The following is a 15,000-nucleotide window of genomic DNA, read 5'->3' as shown; positions in this document are numbered from 1 at the left end:
GTGACATCATACTTGACGAGCGCCAGTTACCAGCCTGATTGTTTTTGACGAGGGACGATCAGGCTCCTGTCTCATTCATATCAAAGTCTGCTGATAGATCACATGTGTGACCCAACCGGGGATCGGCTGTGATTGGTCAGTCCTAAATGTTGACTGACAAGTGATGGTGAGAGATGTCATGGGTGACTCTGTGTGTGTGTGTGTGTGTGTGTGTGTGTGTGTGTGTGTGTGTGTGTTATAGTCCTGTCACTAGCCGTCTGAAGAAGAAGGCAGCATTCCATGGTACCCCAATCACCGACTGTGGCGATCTTCCTCGAGATCAGAAGTTCCAGGTTCAACCCTGTGTCAACATGCCGGCCTGCCCCTGAGACCACTCCCACCGCCGAGACCACGCCCACTGCTAACCTTTTCAGAGTCCCTGCTGCTGCAGTGTGAAGACTCCTCTGTTCTTATTGTTTCGTCCACCGCGGCGTCCGGCCTGTAAATAAATGGAAAATGAGGGTTTGTTCTAATAAAGTGAGAGTGAAACCAGCGTGACTCTGAAATGTCAGGCGTTATCCAAAACCATGTACAATAAAGATTTGTGTAAAAAACAGTATTTGATGGCCCGGATATGACGTAATCTTTACGCAGCCAATCAGCGGGGTCCGCGGTGCTGTTGTGCGGGCTGTTTGAACCATCGAGTGAGGAAATGGCGGAAGTTCGAGCGTAAGTGAATCAAAAATCCGTTCTAAACTGTTCTTCATGGAGCCAGAAAAGCATGTAGACGTGCAGTGTTGGGCGCGGAGCCTCCAGGAAGCCGCGGGAACGCCACACTAACCGGCGGTGACGTCTGTTAGCCTGGGCGCTAAAGCTAACGGCCTGCTGTTGTCAAAGCCGATCGATTAATCGGCAACTGATTGACTGATATCGTTTAAGATTAATCTGCCGAGTTACTGACGATCTGATGAGTCCAGGCCACGCTTCCGTGACGTCATATCTGACCACTGCGGGAAGGTGTAACTCTGTCACATCATTATCTATTTTTTCTCCCATTAAAACAGTGACTGACCTTCACGATTGTCACCTGTGAAGTAACTTCCTGTGTGTGTGTGTGTGTGTGTGTGTGTGTGTGTGTGTGTCAGTGTGCTGCGGCGCTGTGACCCGTCTGTCCTGGATCCAGTCCGTGACCCGGAGCCGCTGGACTCAGGCGAGGCAGCTGGGACGCTGCTCTTCCTAATGGTTGGTGGCTGATTGGCATCATGATGACATCACAGCGGATATCATCATCTGTCAATGCTGTGTACAGTACTGAAGCATTTTTAAAAACATGGAATTTTGTGTGTGTGTATGTGTGTGTGTGTGTATGTGTGTGTGTGTGTGTGTGTGTGTGTGTGTAGGACAGCAGGCGTGCCCAGAAGGTTCTCTGGCGTCAGCTGTTTGTTCTGGACTCCATGATGTCTCTGCTGGAGGGTTTGGAATCTACCCAGCAACTGTTGACACAACCCTGCCCCTCCCTGCCAGGTACACACACACACACTGAGCTAGACTGCATTAGAAAAGATCTAAGTGTTTTGCCAGACATGATTGACAGGTTTGTACTCACTCCTCACCTGTCAATCATATATGACTAGTTTTTAACCTGTGTGTGTGTGGGGGGTGGGTCAGAGGGCGGGGCTCGAGGTCGGTGGAAGGCTCTGAAGGTGGAGAGCAGGGCGAGCGTGGAGGAGACAGAAACACTGCTCATAAGGCTGCAGGACAGAATCGCACAAACACACCAGAGACGACACACACTCCAGCAGCTGCTGCAACAGCTGCACAACAAGGTAGATACACACACACACACACACACACACACACACATTCATTTTAAACTTCAGCCTGAACAGAGATGGGACGTCTCCTTGTCTCCTCCCTCCTCGTCTCCTTCAGAAGGAGCACTGCGACCATCTGGAAGAGTCTCTCCAAAAAGCCCAGAATGCATTGCAGGCATGTGATGGTCAGCTGACTAAGCTGAGGGCAGAGTCAGAAACGCTGCTTGCTCACCTGCTCAGCTGGCAGCGTCACAGAGACCAGTGAGTATCGTCAGGTCACATGATCCCGGCTGAGTGAACCTGATTGGTCACCGATTGTTCTTCCTGTTCGCCCATCTGTCAGGCTGCAGGCGCACATGGCGGCAGTTCAGGACGTCACACAGAACAACCTGCTCTCTGTCAGCCAATCAGAGTTGTGTGTGGAACTGAAGCCCCGCCCTCCGACTGGTGGGGACACGTCATCCAATGAGCTGGAGCCGCTGAGGTTGTCAGTCACCTGGAGCCACAATGACCGCTTCAGACTGCAGGTAAGGATGATTAAGTTTTAAACTTTCAGCTTCCAAATGTCTTTGATGGTGCTGCCGCCAGTCAATCGATTCAGTGACATCTCACATGTCTGACCAGCACAGGAAGTGACGGCTGCTCGTGCCAGGCAGAGGAAGTAGGACAGATCGTCATTTTGAATTTACTGTGACGTCCATCTGGCAGCGTCTGTCTTTTTTGATTCTTTGAATGACCACGCCCACCTTCCCAGGAACCGCCCCCAGTGATGTCAACGATAATTATGAGCAAGACAGTGGAGCTTAGTTTTCACTGTATCCTGGCAACAGTCACATGGGTGCTCGTTTCTCAGACTGGGCGGAGCTACGACAGTAATGTTTGGCTGGTGTGAGGACCTAACAAAATCGCGCGTGTGTGTGTGTGCGCACGTACACTCAGGTGAATGAGGGCGCCGCTGACCTCGTGCAGGACTGTTTGTCGGGCCGAAGCGCTGAGCTGAGCGCCGCCCTGCTGGAGGCACTGCAGAGTTTTGCGGGTCAGGCCGACCTGCTGATGGAGATCCAGACTCTGAGATCCAGGTGAGCATCCTGATCGCATCTGATCGATTAGAAAACCTCAGTGACCGGAACAACTGACCTGAGCCCTCCTGTGCATGTCAGTTTCGCCATTGACTGGCACCCTGCTCAGCGCGTGCTCGTCTACCTGAAGTCAGCGTCGTTGGTGTGTCACCTGGCCGTGGAGGAGGGATACCCGAGCAGTGGACGGGCTCGCCTGCTGTCGGTACACCGAGACGGACAACCAGTGGACACCTGCAGCCTACAGGTGAGACGTCCTCAGGCCTCGCGCCGGCCGGCACACGGCTGATAGATGTAGGCTTGAAGTGGCCCCTCGTGACCTGAGCAAGCACTCGTGGGGCCCCAGGGTTTTGGTTTTCAGACTCCGGGGTGAGACGGTCACTGTGAAATGAGCCAGTTTAACACGTTCAGCTCCTCTCAAGGGTCCCTGCGCTGTCGGAGGGCTGCAGGCCAGCAGCAGCGCCGGAGGTCAGCGGCGTCTCTGACCCACAGACGCCTCACGGCCTTATTTGAGATTTTGACACAAAATGATGCGTTGAACTGCCACAAGATTCGTTCGTTCAATCAAATCATTTCAGTCTTTCCCATTCTGAGCCGAGCCTTCGCCAGCGGCTGGACTGAAAGTCTGTCATTCACTCATTTTACAACCAGGAGGTGATGATGTCAGTCAAACCGTTTTTGGCCTTGTGCACCGCTGTTCTCTTCACAAGTCCAGTGCGTCCCCCCCGAGTGTGTTGACATGTCTGAAGAACACGTCCATGACTCTGTCTGCCTTTGTGTCTCTCAGCCGCCTCATTCAAACCTCCGTCTGACCGACTGGCTGGTTTTTCTCTGCACTCGTCTCATCTGATGGCGTCTCAACTGACGGCGTCTTATTTCACCGTGTCTGTCACCTGGATGATGAGCCAAAACTGTCCACGTGGTCTTTTTCTCAATTTGTCAGTCGTTGTATGAACATGTAAATAAACCTGCTACACACCTGTGAGGTGATGTGTTTGTTATCACAGGGCCTGCAGAGCTGCTGACTGAACACCAGGAGTCAGCACACACACACACACACACACACCTGAATGTCAGCTGACTTACTCATTCACTTCAAACATGTTAGGATTTGGCAGCTCAGCCTCTTCCTCCAGGGTCGATGTCGCATTCAAGACTGATTTAATTTAAATTAATAGTCCAACTTTGAAAATACTGATCAGAAAGAAAACTACTTCACTGCCCTGAGTTGATGTCATGTTTTTGCACATTTTGTTCTGTTGATATTTTTCGGTTGTTGGGCTGTGAATTCCGGCCAACATCTAATCTGCGGTGTCAGAGACACCAAGTTCTCCTGGTGAGGTCTGAGGGGCTGCGAGTGACCTGAGGCTCCTCAGCCACTTCCATTAAAACGCTCGTGCGGCGATGATGATGATGTCACCAGACGGATTCATACAAGTTTCTTTATGACAGTAAAACATTAAAGTTCATCAGAATCTCATTTCATTAGCTTGGTTACGACAAAGATTCAAACATACAGTATTTATTAGCCCCACCAGGTTTATAGAGTAACAATATCCACACACGTATCTTCATATAAACAAAATATATATCATATATGTAGAATTTATCTTTGAGTCAAAACTATTCAAGTATAACTGGAAGTTTGAATTCATGACAACAGGTTTCTAAGCAGAAGTGTTGGACAACAGTTCTCTTCCATCTCAACATGTGGCCCCGCCCCCTCATTGGTCAGTGAAGCTGTCCGTCACTGCCTGGCCTCATCCTACTGAAACCGTCAGCAGGGGTCAGTCAGCTGTTTGGTAGCGCCGTCCAGACCGAGACGACGCATGAAATTGTAAACATTGTGTCAACATACTGAGCAGTTAACTGGTTTGTTAGCTTGCCGCACTACCGTGATCCCAACTGTGGTTTACCAGCTTTAGCTCGTTCCCCACATAGGAAGTGGAAGCCCCATGAGTTGCCACCGTGTATGACCAGTTAAGCCTAGCTTAGCAAAAAACCAAACAAAACTGGAAGCAGGGGAAGCTGCTAGACATTGTGTCAAATCAGTTAGCATAATCATCATCTGGCAAGCTGTTGGTAGCTAGCTGATCTTCCAGTAGCAACAAAAAGGTTCTTTACAAGTGTAATTACATCCAGAAGCCGCCTGAATGCATCACACCTGCAAAAAAGAAAGATGGAGCATCACTAGCAGCTGTCTTTTTGCAAGGCTAAGTGATGCTAAGGCTCTGAACAGTACATTAAGATGATTATCTTGGACTTGGATGGCTAAAATTAGCATTTTTCTTTAAATGTGGTACTGTTCCTGGAAGTTGAGCTGCCACCTTTTGGTTTGGCAACAAACTGATCAGCTGGTACGACACTGCTGCTGCTGATATCATCACCACGACAACGTTGCTGGAAGTCTGGAGCAGCCTCTCCAAGTGGGACTCATCATGGTGGGTTAAAGAGCTGTAGCCGTGGTGACGGAGATTTCCACTCTGTATTCGTATTTGTCATTGTCAATGAACACAGGAAATGATGTATTCAGGCATCGATGCGGAAGGACAACAGTTTCTCAGAGTGCATGTTGTTGAGTGTCCGCAGGTCTGGCAGCTTCAGGAGCAGTTTGGTGAAGCGTGGCGACTCCACGTCGTGATGGTTGATGGCGGGAGAGATGGCCGAGCTGCTGACCAGTGATCGCAGAGCTCGAATCAGGTTCTCCTGCAGCTGCTCCACCGATGCCACATCTTCAATACCGGAACGGTCTGACAAAAGGGAGACGGCAGTGACCGAAACAACCGAGGAGGCAACAGGACAGCCAGTTAGCGTGCTAGCAGCTCGCTCTCTTGCCTGCTTTCACAGCACATTCATGGTGTCAAATGTACAAATACATACTGGAAAAATTAACAGGCCCCCATCCCTCCTCACCTGCAGACACGAGCACCACGGCGGTGAACAACCCGAGCTCCTCAGCGCTCAGCTCCAGCGCAGCCAGTTTGTGGCTGAAGTCAAACATGGCTCCCAGGAGCTCGTTCATACCCATCGCACGCAGCTCCGCCAGGCTGTAGGTGGCACCTGAGATGAAAGTCACCGTTTGCTCCTTCATGTTGAACAGTGAGGCAAAGCGCACCATCAGCACCTGGGAACAGGAAGTCAACAATGGCTGAATGTTGTGCCTCTGTGGCCACTAGGGGGCAGAAATGGACATTTGCACGACTCAAACATGTTTAATTTGTTTTTCTTTGCTGCTAATGAAAGGAGTCTCTTCGGGCCTTGTTAACAGTGCTGCACCTGTGACCAAGATGTCATCACGGACAGTCTGAAGTCATACCTCAAAGGTGCCGGCCTTGAGCAAGGTGACCTGGTCGTTCTGCGTCAGAGTACCGAATCCAGGAATATGTTTGGCGAACTCCACCACCTCCTTGACAGCAGGAGTGAAGGAAAGTGAAAAGTCCTCCCAGATCTCCTGGGGGGTCTTGGTAGGGTCGGTGTGTGGCTGCATGTTCATTGGACAAGCCTGAGGACAGACGAGAGGCTGGTAAACAACGGTCTGCTGCTCGTTGATGGTCTGATCGTTACTGAGCAACCGTAATTATTGGCACGTGCAGGGGACAGGCGCAGATATTCGGGAGGTGGAGTTTGTGTGATTGTTGGCCCTAAGCTGCTAATTTTAGCCTATTAGTATTTAGCATTGTTAGCAAGAGTTAGCACATCAACTTAGCTAGTGACATGGACATGAGGAGACCAGTTACCCTCAGCTAATGCTAAGGAAGTTAGCATCAATTTGTTTCTTTCAATAGACGTAGACATGGCAACTTACCAGCACGACGCCTGTGTGGTTCTTCACTGGACAGTTCTGCCACTGTGTCACATGATCCCTCAGCCCGTCCTCACCACTCAAGTTGCTGTTATATAAGCTCCGCCTCCTATTGCCATAGTGATGATGCATGATGTTTTGGCTGTCATCTGGTGGCAGGCAGCATCCTGTCCCCAGGTTGTTGTTATGGTGGTAGATGGTATTTAGGCCGTTGGCATGGTAACCATTGGGGCATCGGTTGGGCCCCCAGTGGTGCGCCTCCCCGTTATGGTGGTGGGTGTGGTTATTTTGCTGTTGGTGTTGAGGTGGTGTGTGGGGATTGGTTAGCTTGTCGTGAGCGTAGAGGAAGGTCTCGCGGTGAGCCCGGGCGATGGCGCCAATGGTGGAGTCCATCCCAGGGCTGGGGGGCGGAGTGGGGGAAGGGCTCTGACAGGGAGGGGGAGGAAGAGGAGGCGAGGGTGAGGAAGAGGATGGAGCTGGAGGAGAAGGGGAGGAGGGCGCAGGCTGAGGGGTGGTGGTCACTCCCGGGCACGGAGAGGAGGACGAGGACGAAGACGAGAGGCTGGCAAGCTGGAATTCACTCTGCAGCTGGTTGTTGACCATGTTGTTCATGGCGCTCTGCATCTCAGCCAGCATCCGCTGCTTCTCCCGCTTTGGGATGCGACCAAATCGCACTGCTGTGGACACCAGAGGAAGAGGAGGAGTCAAACATGGCTCACATCAACTTCAGATGACATGAAGACAGACAGGTGTGCAGACAGACCGTCTCGGCTCATGCCCACAGACAGGCACTTCCTGAAGCGACACTGCTGGCAGCGGTTCCTGTTGACCCTCATGACGCTGCAGCTCTCGCTCTTCACACACTTTTTGTACTGGATGTTCTGCTGGATGCTACGACGGAAGAAGCCCTGCAGGAGGAGAAACCGCCACTAAGGTCAGAGTTCAGCCCCGCACCTGCTCACCGCTACCTTCACCCCTCACGCCCGTTGTGTCATAACTGTGTGGTGACATCTGGTGGTCGTATTTGTCCCTGTGTGTGATGTCTCACCTTGCAGCCCTCGCAGGCATGAACGCCATAGTGGAAGCCAGAGGCCACGTCACCACAAACTTTACACAGCAGCATCAAGCCGTTCAGCTCTGCAACACACACACACACACACACACAGACGTGTTACATCCATTACACACAAAGTCCTCAAGTGAAAATGTTTTTGTTCAATCAGTTTGAACATCTGGAGAACTTGACGTTGTGTCACCAGCGTCATTCTTCCTTCCTGTTGGACTACAAACACGCCTCATCCCTGTGGCTCTCGATTCACATTTCCTCCAAATCGCCATCATGGTGACATCGTTTCAGCATCATTTTGATCACATCAGTCTGTTTGGCTGGAATTAAACTAGCTAGCGTCGTAAATGAGGACGCGATGAACAGGACATGTTTGTTCAGATTCTTACTGGTCAGACTGGCCACAGACTTGGTGGGTGATGCCCTGAGGGAGCTGCCATCATCTCGTCCTCGGGGCGACCCTCCCGCCGGGGAGGAAGCTGAGGACGAGCCATCTTCCCCCGCTGAGCCTGAACTGGAGCCTCCACTGCTGAGGAATGAGGGAGGACACGAGGAAGAGGAGGAGGAGGAGGAGGAGGAGGAGGAGGTGAAGCAGGGCTGGGAGTCCGAGTTGTCACCGTACATGGAGACGGGACTGGTCCGAGCTGGAGAACCTCCGCAGGAGCCCACATAGGAGATGACACCTCCTGCAGGAGGATGAGGAGGTTAAAACACGCACAACTTATCAATATTCCCGTGAGTGTCTGTTTGCAGAGTTGATCACATGATCAGTACGCCACATTTCCTTCCAAGCAATCGTCCTGCCGTCCATGTTTGCTTGCTGGTGCTTCAAACAAATCTGGAACTGTTATTAGTGCTGCGCCGTGAATAACCTGAGGGTGCGACTGGGTCACATGACCGTTTCCAGACGCTCTCCAGCTCGTGTGAGAACAACAGCAGCTCTGAGATCAGTTAGGCGTCCTCACGTGGCTGCTATGAGCAGGCGGACCCATCTGTGTGTGTGTGTGTGTGTGTGTGTGTGTGTGTGTGTGTGTGTGAAGGATGTTTATGGGAAGGAAGCTTGGCTACCTCCCCATCACCATGGTAACACATGCTGGAAGGAAGGCAGGAAAAGTTCACAACAAGCAGACTTCCAGGACCGTACTCATTCTGTATTTTCACTTATTTCACATCTGTTTTTGGTTTATTTCGGCGTTTTCTTACTGTAACGTTTACTCCTGGATGTTTTAAATGTTTGATAGGTCATGACATTTTCTTCCTGTGTAAATTTCTGGTTATTTTTATGCACTTATTCAGCTAATTTGAGCTGCTTTACATCAGTTAACTAGAGAGGATCCTGCAGAGGTCAGGTGACCGCTCACTTAATGACTCATCATATTGATTCTGCTGCGTCATGTTTCAGCAGTTGGAACCTTCATTTTCAGCCACAGCAGCAGAGGCTGCTGTTCATGGCGATGCTCTTCTGCATGACAGCTGAACACAACGGCCTGAAACCAAAGCTCAGAAAAGCTCCCGCATGGAAGGAGTTCAGGGCTTTGCTTCATCCAGGAGGGAAGATGCAGGTCTCATAACCTCACACACACACACACACACACACACACACGCTTGCTCACACTTGTGAGAACTGGATAGCCTGACGCTCACGTGCTCTGACACATGACGCGCTGGTCACCTGCCATCACGCCGTCATTTCCTTACAGTCCACAAACCAAAGTTTCTGATGCTTCGTCGTGACACATGTAAAGCTTCTGTGTGTGTGTGTGTGTGTGTGTGTGTGTGTGTGTCGGCGTAGATAAAAGTTCCCTGAACACACGCAAGGGTCAAGTTGCACCGTCAGCATCTCGTGTCGTGAATGCAGAACGCCTTTGTGAGCTCGTGAACGCCGGAGTCAGTGAGTGGTTGTGGTTTCTTCCTCGCTGATCCAAACCAAACATGCAGTGTTTCTGCTGGAGTGTGTCGGCGCTGGTCATCAAGCGATCTGATTGGCTGCAGTGAAGCTTCGGGGGTTGTGATCTTCTTTAGCTAGTTAGAACTACTTGATATCAAGTTAGCTGCCGTGAGCTTCTCCACGTCCACGCTGGGAGGTTGAGGATATTGCGAGGGTTCCATGTTGGAATCCTGAACCCAGTAACCCCGCCCCCACCTGGAGGCGGCGTCACCAGACTGATTCACCTGAGCAGACTTTAGGAGCGTTGGGAGGACGAGTGAGCAGCTCCTCATTCGCTCCTGGTGGCATGAAACCCCCAGTCAAGACTGCAGTGGACCGCGAGGTCACGGAGTCACTGGGTGAGGTGTCACCATGGTAACCGACCGTGTGGTGACGGCTCCCCTGGACTCTTCTGCTTCCAGTGAAGTTTTCTTCTTTTCTTTGTGAGTCGTTTCAAAGATCACCTCATACTGTTGACAATGTAGAACTAAATAAAGAAAACCCCAAGCTGATCTGGACTCATGTTTGATCCAAACATTATCCTGACAGAGGGTTCAGTCCAAATTTTTCACCATTTCACATGCTGGACTTCTTCCTGCTGAAGAATCTCCATTGGTTTGTTGCCACGGAGACGCTCCCTCCCTCCCTCCCTGCCTCTGAGTCACGCCCCTGGGCCACGTGCCTCCTCCTCACAGCTGCGTGAGTCCGCAACGAGACTGGCTCCAGCCCGCCCAACCGCCTACGCATGTTCCCCCTCCTTCACCTCTCACGTTCAGCCATTCATTAGCACGCGCGCGCGCGCACACACACGCACACACACACACACACACACACACACACACACACACGGGGCTCTGTTGCACTTGTGAGGACCTCAGGAGGTGATACACACTCGTGAGGACCCTGGCTGACCCAGACAAGAGGGACTTGAACCCCGTGAGGTTCCGTTAGTTCACATCAAAACTTGAACGTGTTCCACCTGCTGAGTCTCTGCCGCCGCCGTGCCGTGGTTACACCTCCTCAACGTTTCCACGGTCACGCTTCCTCTGACACATGTATCACCACTTCCTGCGGTGTCCGTACTGGACTGACTGCTACATGGTCCTCACGGGGACCAATAGACCGGGGTTGTCAGCCCTTTGTCCACTAGACCAGAGCAGCATTTAAAAAGTTGTCAGCTTGTTGTCACGGCAACGAATCTGATGGTCACCATCCGGCCAATTATGTGAGTGGTGAGTGAAACACGTGACCGCTCATGATCACTGGTCATGTGATCAGTTTGTTAAGAAACCAGAGAGTAACGAGAGGATGAGGGAACAAAATGGCTAATCAGCTCCTCATCTCCTCCTCCATCCTCTCCATCTCCCCCTGTCCCCTTCACCTCCTCCTCAATCTCCTCTACTATCCCCCTCATGTCCTCCTTCATCCCTTCATCTCCTCCTCCATCCCTTCATCTCCTCCTTCATCTACTCCACCATCTCCATCTTTCAGCGGCAAAGACGACCTGAAGTGACCCCCAACTTCCTGTCATCATCTCAGAAATGTTAGTGAGCAATTGGCTCCACCTCCTTTCCTTCCCTTGTCCCACACCCTTCGCACCTTCTCTACTTCCTCTTGTCATTTTGATGTTCCACTGCAAGGCAGTGATTGGTTGGCCTGCTCCAGGTGCGTCACACCTGCAGGCACTCGTGAGGACGACCTCACTCCTTGGTGAGTTGATTTGCTGATGTGAGTGGCGAAGGTAACGAGAGAAGCTGATTGGTTCCTGTCCATGCTCCACTTCCTCTCACAAGTGGGGGAGGGGGAAGGAAACGGCCAATCAGAGCTGCACATGGCAGAACAGGCAGGGTGGTGGTGGTGGTCGGGGGGCATAATGATTGACTGCTGAACAAGATCGACCTGAGTTGAATTGATCAGTGACCAGAGACGTTATCATACATTACTGTGACTGTTAGAGCTCAGGAAATACATTTGAATAGAGCCAGACCTGCACACATGTACGGTAACACACACACACACACACACACACACACACACACATTAATATATAGATGACACAATATTCACATGAATGTGTACAGGACTCTTATTTCGACAGGCACAGTAACAAACACGAATCAGCTGATCAACCCCGGTTGATCGAACACGGACTGAAGGTCTGAGGTAGTTTGAACCTTCAGACAGTAAAACGGGAGAATTACGCAACGGACCCGGTCGACCAGCAGCCAATCAGAGCGCAGCGACGTGAAAACAAAGCGCACATGGCTCGTGTGCCGGTCCATGTGAACACACACACACACGCGGAGCCACCTGACACCGCGCGACCCACCGACTGGGGCTGTCATCGTGACCCAGTTCCCTGAAACCCAACCGGAATCACGGAGACGGTCCCCGCGATGACACGTGTGAAACGTGCGGCCGGTGGGAATCTGCCGCCGTGAACGGGAAAAAACGATCGGAAAACGATCCAACCGACGATCTCGATTAGATGAACGATCAGATCCATGATCAGTCCCCATGTTCAGTTCAGCTGGTAGCGGGACAACCGGACTGTCTTTCTCTCTCTCTCCTTCACACACACACAAACATGTATGTGTGTGTTTGGGGGATTACCTGAGGAGCTGCTGCTGCTGCTGCTGTTGTTGTTGTTGTTGTTGTTGTTGTTGTTTGTGTCCATGCTGGTCGTCGTCATCTTCAACTCCAACGGACCAACCAGTGCGTGTTTTTAATTCCCAGGAAATTCCCGCATCACCAACTGAAGCGTCTGTCTGTCCCTGTCAGTACCGCGTCTCCTCCGTCGTTATCTGACCTGTCTGCCGTCCGTCCTCCTCTCTCTCTCTCTCTCTCTCTCTCTCTCTCTCTGTTCTTTCCAACCAGGGAGCGCGCGCGCAGCCGGGGCTGATGACTGAGCGTGCGGGGTTCTGCCGTAGCCGCACGCGGCAGTAAACGGGACCATGTGATCGCGGGGAGAGCCTCGTGTCCCAGTGACACAGTTTCCCGCCCCCTCCTCGCGCCGCTCTCTCTGTTTAAATCCCCGTGCGGGTGGAGCGCGCTGCTCTCGGCCCCAAAGGGATTGTGGGAAATGATGTGGGTCTGTAGTTTTTTCCGTGTTGTTGTAGTTGGTGTTTCGTTTTCCCAGCCGGTTGAGTTGATTCTGATCCAGTCGAGGATTCAGCTCCATTTAGTGGCGGAGTCCCAAACGCTCACAGTGGAGGAGAACCTTTGGAAGAGGACCCAAATGATTTTCTAGGTTGAAAAATAGGTTCCCTTTAGAACAAGTTCCCCAGCAGGAAACATGAAACACTGTGAGAACACGTACCTGCTGGTAGAGAAGCACGTATACAGGAGCATGTGTGTTCTCATCAGGTTCCACAGCAGACAGAGGGCATGTTCTATGTAGGGGAACAGTCCGAGAACATTCCAACTACCCCCTGAAAACTTCTGACGGCCACTTGTATAACCTAAGCTGTAGTTGATGACGTAACGACCTCTAACGACATCACTGAGACTGATGGTCGTCGTGATTCTGCCGCCGGGACATCAGCAGAGCGCTGGTCGCTTAGTTGGACTCTGACTCAGCACAAGAGTCCATAAACAACAACAACAACAACAGAGATGTGCCAGCAACACCTGAGTCCTGAGGGATCCAACCACGAGCAGCCCTGAGCGCTGGATCACACCTGAGTGACCACTAGAGCTCCCAGCTCGCTCCGCCATCAGGAAACAAACACTCATGGACGCAGTTTCCCTCCTTGCACTTCCTGCGGCTCATTGGCGGGACATGAAGCGGAGCAGGAGAGCTGGAAACGTGGGTTCCTGTGCGCGTTCCACGCATGTTTCATTCGCCTCCGAGGGTTCAAAGGTCGTATCACAACAAGGAAGTGAGAGGAAAAATATCAAGGTGATGAGGGCGAAGGCCCAAAATGTCCTGGATGGTCCTGATCACAGCACAGGCGTGTGGGCGTGGCCTTCCTGCTCTCTGCGTCACTCCAGTGTTGATTTGCGACACTTAAATGTTGATCTTTCAGTGCCTGAGTTCCGTCCATCTTCAAAACCCAACTTTTTCTGAGTGCATAAAAGAATCACTGAAGAATACTTCCTTGTGTCTACAAGTGTAGTTTTGAGAGAGGGAACACATGAGTAACTGTCCATCATAAAAAGTGAAAGTGATTTAATCTTATTGGAAATTAAAGTGTCATTACAGATATATTACCTTTGACACGACCGTGTTTGGAAATCATCATTGTGGCTCATCAGGAACAGATTCTTTGATTCAGACGACCAGACGAGGGGGCCAATGCGTCCTTGATAGTTTCAAGAGTTAGAAACCAGATTTGCCCGAGTCACCAAATCAGATGGAGTCTTCCTGTCTGGTTTCTGTCTCTCAGCTCAAAACTGAAACTGAACTCGAAGCAGTTGAAGGAGGCCGGTGGCGCCCCCTGCTGGTCACATGCTCAGCTCCTCATCCCCCTCAGGTGTGTCAGTATGTCTTCATTCTTCTGATGTCATTAATTAAGAGAAAATGTCGAGTTGTTGTATCGTTAAATTGAGTTCTAATCGTGCGTTGTTTGTTTGATAAAGAGCTCTGTCGAACTGGATTTACTGTTGCTTTGCAGCAGCTAAAATTAATAATCTCGTCACCAGATATTTCTCATTTTGCTTGGAACCGCCGGGGGGACCCTCGGTGGAATCCGCGGATCATATTTTGGGCCCCGTGTATCACCTGAAAGCTGTAGAGAGCAAGAGGTGAGGTGCTGCTGCCTTCCTGGTTCAGACCGCTGCAGTGAACCGTCCGTCCAGCAGGGGGCGGTCACGGTCACCAACACATAGACTGGAGCGCCGCCATTTTCTCCCCAGCGGAAGAAGGAAGAGCGGAGGGAAAACATTGCGATTCTCTACTGAAAAAAATCTTGCAAACCTAGTATTTCTGCGATGGAGGTCCCAGGACCGGACAGCGACTGGAGGAGCCCGCAGTTCCGACAGAAAGTGGTCGCTCAGATGTGAGACATTCCGGCTCAGCGTTTAAGTTTTATCCGCTTTTCTCTGCCTGTTAGCCTCGTGGGCTAAGCTAACGTTAGCTCAGCGGCTAAATGATTTGGTTTAAGTGGAGTTGTGATATCCACATTTAGCTCTGGTCCCTCTCATGACAGAAACCCTGCTGGTGTAGTTCCGACCCAGTCTTTAGCCCGGCAAAAATAAATGTTTAACGTAAGTTTGTGCATCATCCATTTAATGCCTGAACACCCAGATAACTTTAGTTTACATCAGCACATGTTCTGATTTAATTTACACGCGTTCGGCTGTGTTCAATGAAACGTCTCATCATGCCAACCGGA

The 15,000-nt window shown here is 51.2% G+C and overlaps 4 protein-coding genes across 7 annotated transcripts in view; 3 read left to right on the top strand and 1 right to left on the bottom strand.

Moving 5' to 3' along the window:
* Positions 1-1,056, top strand: part of LOC147244616 (properdin-like) — a 6,287-nt gene extending 5,231 nt beyond the window's left edge. The window contains exon 11 of the mRNA XM_086184203.1: positions 242-1,056. Coding sequence (XP_086040329.1) covers positions 242-368 — 127 coding nt within the window. The 3' untranslated portion in view covers positions 369-1,056. The remainder of the gene's footprint in view (positions 1-241) is intronic.
* LOC147244615 (uncharacterized) lies at positions 664-3,846 on the top strand. 2 transcript variants are annotated; one of them, XM_086184205.1, is made up of 9 exons: positions 664-708; positions 1,125-1,221; positions 1,380-1,503; positions 1,648-1,805; positions 1,912-2,054; positions 2,137-2,320; positions 2,733-2,872; positions 2,954-3,116; positions 3,657-3,846. In XM_086184205.1, the coding sequence occupies exons 1-9, from the start codon at positions 692-694 to the stop codon at positions 3,717-3,719; spliced, it is 1,089 nt and encodes a 362-aa protein (XP_086040331.1). In that variant the 5' UTR covers positions 664-691; the 3' UTR covers positions 3,720-3,846. The 2 variants fall into 2 exon arrangements, with proteins under 2 accessions (XP_086040331.1, XP_086040330.1); XM_086184204.1 differs by lacking the exon at positions 664-708 and adding an exon at positions 855-996.
* Positions 3,847-4,351: 505 nt separating this feature from the next.
* nr1d1 (nuclear receptor subfamily 1, group d, member 1) lies at positions 4,352-14,616 on the bottom strand. Of its 3 annotated transcripts, none has more exons than XM_086184493.1 (10): positions 13,878-14,616; positions 12,984-13,770; positions 12,278-12,910; positions 8,127-8,423; positions 7,720-7,808; positions 7,435-7,579; positions 6,675-7,348; positions 6,186-6,371; positions 5,783-5,993; positions 4,352-5,619 (listed from the first exon to the last, which is right to left on the bottom strand). In XM_086184493.1, the coding sequence occupies exons 3-10, from the start codon at positions 12,354-12,356 to the stop codon at positions 5,399-5,401; spliced, it is 1,902 nt and encodes a 633-aa protein (XP_086040619.1). In that variant the 5' UTR covers positions 12,357-12,910; positions 12,984-13,770; positions 13,878-14,616; the 3' UTR covers positions 4,352-5,398. The 3 variants fall into 3 exon arrangements, with proteins under 3 accessions (XP_086040619.1, XP_086040617.1, XP_086040620.1); XM_086184491.1 differs by having other exon boundaries at positions 12,278-12,884; XM_086184494.1 differs by having other exon boundaries at positions 12,278-12,884; positions 12,984-14,616.
* The window catches only part of med15 (mediator complex subunit 15), a 12,763-nt gene continuing 12,223 nt past the window's right edge, over positions 14,461-15,000 (top strand). Inside the window, exon 1 of the mRNA XM_086184490.1 lies at positions 14,461-14,664. Coding sequence (XP_086040616.1) covers positions 14,597-14,664 — 68 coding nt within the window. The 5' untranslated portion in view covers positions 14,461-14,596. The remainder of the gene's footprint in view (positions 14,665-15,000) is intronic.

The sequence above is a fragment of the Aulostomus chinensis genome, chromosome 18 (assembly GCF_037954235.1).
Source record: "Aulostomus chinensis isolate RoL2024-O1b breed Wild chromosome 18, RoL_Achi_v1.0, whole genome shotgun sequence".
NCBI lineage: Eukaryota > Metazoa > Chordata > Actinopteri > Syngnathiformes > Aulostomidae > Aulostomus > Aulostomus chinensis.
The sequence above is the reverse complement of the archived record's forward strand: the minus strand, read 5'-3'. Positions and strand labels throughout refer to the sequence as shown.

Coding starts and splice junctions, on each gene's coding strand:
- LOC147244615 (XM_086184204.1), top strand. CDS start 947: ATGAGTCCAGGCCACGCTTCCGTGACGTCATATCTGACCACTGCGGGA. Junction 1,806..1,911: donor TGCAACAGCTGCACAACAAG/GTAGATACACAC, acceptor CGTCTCCTTCAG/AAGGAGCACTGCGACCATCT. Junction 2,055..2,136: donor TGGCAGCGTCACAGAGACCA/GTGAGTATCGTC, acceptor CCCATCTGTCAG/GCTGCAGGCGCACATGGCGG.
- nr1d1 (XM_086184494.1), bottom strand. CDS start 12,356: ATGACGACGACCAGCATGGACACAAACAACAACAACAACAACAACAAC. Junction 6,372..6,674: donor ACCACACAGGCGTCGTGCTG/GTAAGTTGCCAT, acceptor GTCTGTCCTCAG/GCTTGTCCAATGAACATGCA. Junction 5,620..5,782: donor CGTGGTGCTCGTGTCTGCAG/GTGAGGAGGGAT, acceptor CCCTTTTGTCAG/ACCGTTCCGGTATTGAAGAT.